At 40.5% G+C, this 7517-nt stretch overlaps 1 protein-coding gene across 2 annotated transcripts in view; it reads right to left on the bottom strand.

The window, feature by feature from the left end:
* Positions 1-43: 43 nt before the first annotated feature.
* The window catches only part of entrep2 (endosomal transmembrane epsin interactor 2), a 108051-nt gene continuing 100577 nt past the window's right edge, over positions 44-7517 (bottom strand). For both annotated transcript variants that reach the window (XM_006780233.3, XM_006780234.3), the window contains exons 7-12: positions 4380-4515; positions 3250-3328; positions 2381-3163; positions 2119-2190; positions 1436-1758; positions 44-867 (exon numbers count right to left, since the gene is read on the bottom strand). In XM_006780233.3, coding sequence (XP_006780296.2) covers positions 664-867; positions 1436-1758; positions 2119-2190; positions 2381-3163; positions 3250-3328; positions 4380-4515 — 1597 coding nt within the window. In that variant the 3' untranslated portion in view covers positions 44-663. The remainder of the gene's footprint in view (positions 868-1435; positions 1759-2118; positions 2191-2380; positions 3164-3249; positions 3329-4379; positions 4516-7517) is intronic.

The raw sequence follows: 7517 nt of genomic DNA, 5'->3' as shown, positions 1-7517 counted from the left end.
AATAATCTAGTAAGACAGAAAAAAACCCCCACAAACAACAAAATACAAACGCATATTTTATTGTAACACAGATAAGAATTGTAACACAATGAGGTAAGTTAAATAATCCACATCTGTGATGTTCTTGAACCACAAAATAGTCACCACCCTATCAGTAACAATTCCACAAAGTCTGCAAACAATGTCCTGTCAATTCAGTTCACAGTTTAATACAAACATGTATTTTCTCTGTTTCTTATGAGGACAAGAGGAATACTGATTACACAATCTCCTTTGTCTTTCAGTCACTGATCCAAACTTACCAGCTGCGTATTTGTGTCTTTTTTAAGAGATGAAACTGAGTAGAAAAGATCCCCTGAGGGAGAAACATTCTTTTGTTTTTCTGATGAGAAATAAGCCAATACAGACACTGGTAGGCTCATTCTGAGTTTGCTACCATTTCTGCTGATGACTTGGCACAGTCTCACAGGGCACTAGGGAATACAGTATGAAGGCATTTCAGTAGCTTTGTGCTGCAGTCACATTGTTCAAGAAACGATCTCACGACACCCAAAGAGTTCTTAAGCGCTTCACAGACATCAGATTCCCAGGTCAGCATGTCTGCAACACCAGCATCCTGGAATGCCCTCAGAGTTTAGGCCCAAGTCCTTGTTAGGAGAGTGGTCAGAGAATAGTTTCTCTGCACTCAAGGCTTTGTTCAGAGGAGGGGGAACGCAGTGGATTGGTGCAGGCAGTGGATGTTTGTGGGAGATGTTTTGGACGGCGCATGGAAGGGGACGGTGATGAACTTAAAGCGCCACAGCTCTGGAGATGAAGATCCTCATGCCCACGCTTTCTGGGACTGCCTATGATGCGCTGGGTCATCACCTTCGAGCACAAAACCACCAAGAGTCAGTGACAGACACATAACAGAGGCATTTTGAGACATTTCATATCTCTTCAATACAGATGTAATTCAGTTATATATCTCTTCGAAGTCTCCAGATGTTTCTAAGTTACAGATTATGCAGAGGTACTTATCCAATAACAAATTACTATTTTTAGCACATGATTCAAACTGATAAACCCTTTGAAATAGCAGTACTGAAAATAAATTTGATTAATAGGAATTTCCTTTCCAAATTTAATGCACATGTTCTTTTTTATTATTATTATTTTGAAATATTTGAAATGTTTTGACCACAATAATAATAATAATAACAATAATAATAATATTGTGTTCAAAATAGAAAAATGCTGATTGAGCCAATCCAAAATGTCTTCCTGATTTTCATCCCTGTATGTTTGGTTTTGGTGTAAAAAGCCTGTAAAACACTGCTAAGCTGGTCCAGTTTAATGATTTTTTTCACCACTAACCACCAAAGCCAGAAGGTATACAGATTTCTAAAATGCACTGAACTATCAAAGGCTTTTACCCATAATATATTCAGGTTACCTGATCTATGACATTTGCACTAAAGATGGCCTCCTCCATGTGTTTCTCATCCGATTTAATGACACACTTGATGTTGTTGACAACTTGCTGGACTTCAGGAGGTAGACTGCAGCTCGAGTGCTCCAGGAACTTAGCCACTAGTATTTTGGTGTCTTTGTACATCTTAAGGTCAGCCAGGGAGTGTGGGCGTTCGTTAGAGGAGTGTGTGTGGAGCGATCTGGGTTTAAGGTGGATGTCAACTTTCTTGCCCTCTTTCTGCTGCTTCCTGGCAGACATATGTGTGGGTTTACCTCCAACTACCTCTGTTGAATTGTCCCTTGGCTCTAAGGAGGGGAAAAAGCAGCAAAAATAAATCAAAAACAACCAAAAAAAACCCCGCATTAAATCACACACAGTTCTTAAAATTAGAGCTAATGCCACTTGTAGTTTCTGGAGAAACATGGCTTTTACAAGACTAGAATGCATTTGAGAGAATGCCAAAGCCAGTTTTAAATGAGCTGCAATCATCTTTACACACAAAATTATTTTCTTCTTTCTGACAATGCATTATAATTATAATTTATTATAGTAAGCCAACCAGGTAACATTGATTCACAAAATAGAGAGTGCTGTATAGCAGCAGATGTGCAAATTTCTGATGTTTCCCTAACTATCACATGAATTCATCATTTATACGCTCTTACCCTGATCTGGTGATGCATGAGCTAACTCTTCAGTAGCAGGGTCAGTCCCAGGGGTGCACCCAGAATTTTCTCCTGTAGACAGGGGACAAAAACAAGCTGAAAAAATAATGTATTTTAAATGTAAAACCCAGAAAAATGCAGAAAATAATGATGTTGGAGAATCTGGAAGTGAAAGATTGATGATGATTCTTAGATGGACTAATTAAGCTGCAGTGTACAGGCCATTTACAGTGTAAAATGGTAACATATTTGCTGCACTTACTTCCTGTCATAGTGGAGCACGAGATAGGGTCACTGGTGGAACGGACAATGCGTGCCAGTTTGCGGTACCTTCTGGCTGCTCGGAGCACCCGAGGCTTCTCTGAGGGTGAGTGTCCACTTTGGGCTGAGGTAGAGGGGGGTTGTGATGCAGAGGAAGGTGACCAAACACTGAAACACAGCCTTGGGCCGCGTGGCCTGGCAGGAGGTGAAGGGGAAGGGGAAGCAGCCAAAGGGCTGAAAGCTGAAGTTCCACCAGAGGAAGCCACAGAGGTGGGGGAGCAAGGCTGAGGTGGCGGGGGGATAGTAACCGGTAGCGTGAGCTTCCGGCTTGTCATTCTTGCTTTGATAAGGGTGTGTGGTGTGGGTTTAGGTGGCTCCTCTGGTAAATGCTTGGCTGAGGCCAGCTCGTCGCATATGTGCATTGAAGCCTTGAGTTCCTCACATAGATGTGTGTTCTCTGCTGAGTCCTCTTGGTCCAGATTGCTAAAGTTTTCCGAGGACCAGTCAGGTGAGCGCTCCAGCGACTCCTGCGTGTGTGAGGACTCACTGTATCCAGTATCACTAGGGCGAGCATCAGTGTTAGTCAAGCCACGGCGGCAACGTGAGGCATCACGTGTACAAAGTTCCAGGCTGGTGCAGCTTCCATCAGTGGGGGCAGTGTGGAGCGTGCCATAGGGAGAGGAGTCAGAGCCCTGGACCTCCAGGGAGCACAAGTCCTCTGAGGAGCAAGTCTGGTCCTGGTCAGCCACCTCTGACACCATGAGAGAGGCACTGTCCACTGAGGCTGCAAAAATGCATCATTAGCACGATCACCAGTGGAAAAAGATATTTAGGAACAAATAGCACTGTGAATATTCAAACTGTCTTTACCCTGAGTGCTGAGACCTGCGGTAGTATTTCTCTCACACAGACTGGACTCAGTGGCCTGTTGCTCTATGCTGATGGTAACCTGAGAAGACGAAATTATTAGTAAACATAACAGGACTCCTCAATAAATATGGATATTTGATGTGCGCTATATCGCAGAACAGCTGCGTGGCGCCTAACCTTCAGTACCACTGGTTGGTCTGTAGAGGGCTCTGCAAGACCACAACACACTTACCAGTAATTTGTCACTATAAAGAGCAGGGGTACCAGTGCAGAAAATTACAGTATAATGTTGAGCTGAATAGGAACTTTAATTAGAAGCACTAATGACCTTTTTGAGGTACATTATAAGATATGTATAGGTTCACATAACTTTTTTGATCTCATGGCATCTCAATGCTAAAACCATCAGATTCTGATGATTTCTCACACATCAAATCATTTGCTGCATGGCTGTAGTCACTTTTTAACAGCTTATCTATTTCAGGCGAGCAGACCTTTCTTTTGATTCCTCTTTGAAAGACAAAAAAAAAATAGGTATGAAGAGAACTGCGGATTTAATCTCTGTAATGGCACAGAGAATAAGTGAGGGGTGATTAAACGATGTTGAGAAGATAACAGAAGGATTTACTCGTACATTAGCAAGTTATTTTTAGCGCTGAACAATGAGACGCAGCAAAGAAAAAAAAAGCTCTGATCACTTCACCCAGACAGTCGAGGCAGCTGGATGATACTGAGCTTATATTTGTTGTGATTTTGGGCTTGTAAAGTTTGCACGTGACATGACATTCAAATGTTTCTAACAAATATTAATTAGAAGTGGAAAACAGTAGACACATAATTAAGTGACACAAATCCTAACCATTTTATTTAGGCCTGTAACCCTTAAAAAAACACATCTAATCTAAAAATCTTCCCATTGACCTTGAAACCCACTTGGCTTTGAGAGCGATTGCATAAAAGTTTACACCGGTCACTTTGACTCTTCCTAAAATACTACATTTTACAAAGAAGTCATTTCACATTACTGAATGCACAACTAAAAGAAAACATGAAACTGAGAAATTCATTAATAATTAGAATCTGGTGAACCTCAGATAAAAATGCACCTATGTGGTGTTGTTTTTCCTCACCTGGCTGGCAGGTGTTTGACCCACCACAGACTCATATGGAGGGGGCAGGTCAGTTGGGTACAGGGTGCCTGGGCTGTTGATAGGAACCCCATATATGGCACTGAAGGGAGAATGGGGAAAGTCCAGATGCAAGCCTCTGTAAGGGACAGAAAAGCAAAGAGTCAATCAAACAACACAAATAATAAAATACAAAAAAAGCCTAATAAATATAATTGTCCACTGACTGATCAAGCTGCAGTTAAAACCTTTGTCTTAGGGTAATATATGCATGTGAACACTGACCAGCTGTGAAATATGTCCACACAATATCCCACTGCTCTGGGCAGAAAAGAGTTTATAGAGGATGTCACAGAGACTATGACCTCTGACCTTTTGGATATATAACAGCTCATCATTTAAAACTTTTATTCTAATGGAAACTCCTGTGAAATGTTGTCACAATTAGAGTATGAATACTTGAGAAAATGTGTTTTTGGAGATCGCAGTGGATGTAGCGAAAGAGGACATGCAGACCGTTGGCGTGACAGAGGAGGATGGTAGGAACAGGGCGAAATGGAGGCCGATGATCTGGTGTGGCAACCCCTAAAGGGAGCGGTCGAAAGAGGAAGAAGAAGAAATGTCAATGAGCTTTGACCAGAAAAATGTAACTGAAATTCCCTGAAGGTGTTCATGAGATCTTGAAATGGACAAACGAATGGAAGACAACCAGAAAACATGTGCCGAGGAATGATTAAATAAACAACAAAACTATTCTCGGATACTTGGAATACAAAGAGAGAGTGCTCTGAGACAGTCGCACAGTGTTGTGTTTAAGAAACTGTCACCGCCAGCGTGAATATCCAAGTCAAACATATGGTATTGTCTATAAAAGCCTTAAGAAAGAATGGATGAAAGCGATCCTCTTGTCTCCTACACTCCAGTCCTAACAATATATATCGGCGCTGTATTATTCGGCGTGCAGCACTATGTTTCATATGGTACCAATTAAGAATGAGCAGCCATGCGTGCTGTCATATCTTTTAATTACAACCCCATTCTCCTCTAAAGTGGCAGAGCATGAAATACAACCTGAGTGTTTCCACCAGTCATTCAATGCATAATGATGTCATGACACATCCCTGGCCCTGAGCATGGATGCTATAAATGCTTCCGTTGCCTTGTATATATTTATGGGATAACTGACAAACAGATGAGGCTTCCTGCCAAATGGCCACAACAGCACCGCTCTCTCTACAAAGGCTTAGAAAATGGAGATGGTGGTGAGGGAGGGGGTCAAATGATCTTCCATTGCAGCTGAGTACCGCGGTCACAGCTTCGTAATGGAGAGAAATGCTCTGAGCTCAATGTGGTTGATAATAACACGTGTGAAGAGATGTTGCCATTGCTGCTTAATATGATGGGTTTGCCTTTTCCATGCAAACACTGCTTCGTGCACCTGTATATTTACTTTCTCATTGGAAATCCTGGTGAGATTTACAGAAGTAGAGGTTAAATATTAATGTCAAAATGGTCTTTAACCTAGAAACAGATACCAGATATGCATTAGTTATTATGCTTTTAGTGCCTACTAAACTAAGCAGCATCGCTTTGATGTGTGTCCTTTCCGCATCCGAAAACCTCACACCTATAATAATAAGTGAAACTTGTTATTATAGGTGCTTATGAAGGGGCACAAGAGTATACAGAACAATCCCATAGTCTGTATATAAAAGCTTGTCCTTCCTGAAATGTAAAGTCAACGTCAAAATGCCTCAAATCTGTTTTTCTTATTATTTAGCAGCAGGGGGAAATCCTTTGGTTGTAAAACATTTGATTTTATAGAGGAGTACAGGAAAAATTTGCCTCAGCTCGCTTGATCTACAGCCTCACTGAACTGTGTGCATTTATACTACAATGAACTTGTAATTTCCATGATGTATGGGTGTGCAGTGTCGCTTAGATTCACAGTCAGATCTGCACAGTCTGTGTAGGATTTTAAAAATATATTTAAGATAATGACTCTTGAATGTTGGTGCTACTGTGAAAAACTGAAAGCTAGAAGAAATGTATGTCGAGCCACATCTAATTTCTTTTTATTTTTATAGGAAAATGGGAAATAAGTGCCGTGGTTTATTAAAATGTGCAAACATAAATGAAATATGGTGTATGAAGCAAAGACAAAGTTTGTGGAATTCCACTGAGCTTCAAAGTCAGTTTTTGGTATGGCCATCTTTGTTCTTTAACTCAGCCTGAACTATCTTAATTAAGGTTTCTAGTAATCTCTTGTGGTTGTGTTCATGCGTAGTTCTCCGGGCTTCTTGAAGGACATTCAAAGCTCTTTTTTGGATGTTGGCTGCCTTTTGTTTCATTTGATCATAAGAAGATTCCACACTTCAACAATGTTGAGATCTGGGCTGTGTTCAGAATTCCATCAACACACTGCTCAATACAACCGGCTGTGTTTTACAGATAGCTGTAGACACTCACTGCTGCATCTCTCTCCTGCCCTCCTCCATAAATACTGATGTTTATTTTAACCAAAAATTATACATTTGAAGTACCTGCTGTATTCAATCCACTTTTTGTGTAATTTGGTACAGCTCAGTGATTGTTCCTTGTTTCCCTTCCTTAAGAATGGCTTCTTGACATTTCTTATGGACAGATGCTGTTCATCTGCTATAGAAAGTTTTTTTTAAGGATACACTCCACACCGTGCTAAGATATGCTGATTTTTAGCTAATAGATTAATAAAGTTTCTCTCTAATAGCTCTCTGTGAAGCTGTTTGTGCAAAACTAGTATTTGATTGCTGTCAAACTGTGTTATACTAGGTTTCCTATCTAAAGAATTGGGAACAAATTCTGTGTTTTTGCAACAGACTGCTAGCATAAAATGCAAATTAAAATTGGTTCTTTGCTAAGATGTCTGTTTTGTGCAGACACAACACTGGTTAATCCCTTGAGTTAGGTGCCTTTTTATGCTTGAATGATTCATATGTCAGTTTTGAATGGCTAAACAAACAAAATATTCCTCTGCAAATGGTCAGGCATAAGGACTAGACTGCAAATTAATGACCTTAAGCAATTCTTTTCATTAAATAGATTATATAATATAAATAAAACCTCGGAAACAATCCCTAATGTCTTTTCAAAGAGAACATA

The sequence above is a fragment of the Neolamprologus brichardi genome, chromosome 1 (assembly GCF_056152115.1).
Source record: "Neolamprologus brichardi isolate AB-2024 chromosome 1, ASM5615211v1, whole genome shotgun sequence".
Classification (NCBI taxonomy): Eukaryota; Metazoa; Chordata; class Actinopteri; order Cichliformes; family Cichlidae; genus Neolamprologus; species Neolamprologus brichardi.
The sequence above is the reverse complement of the archived record's forward strand: the minus strand, read 5'-3'. Positions and strand labels throughout refer to the sequence as shown.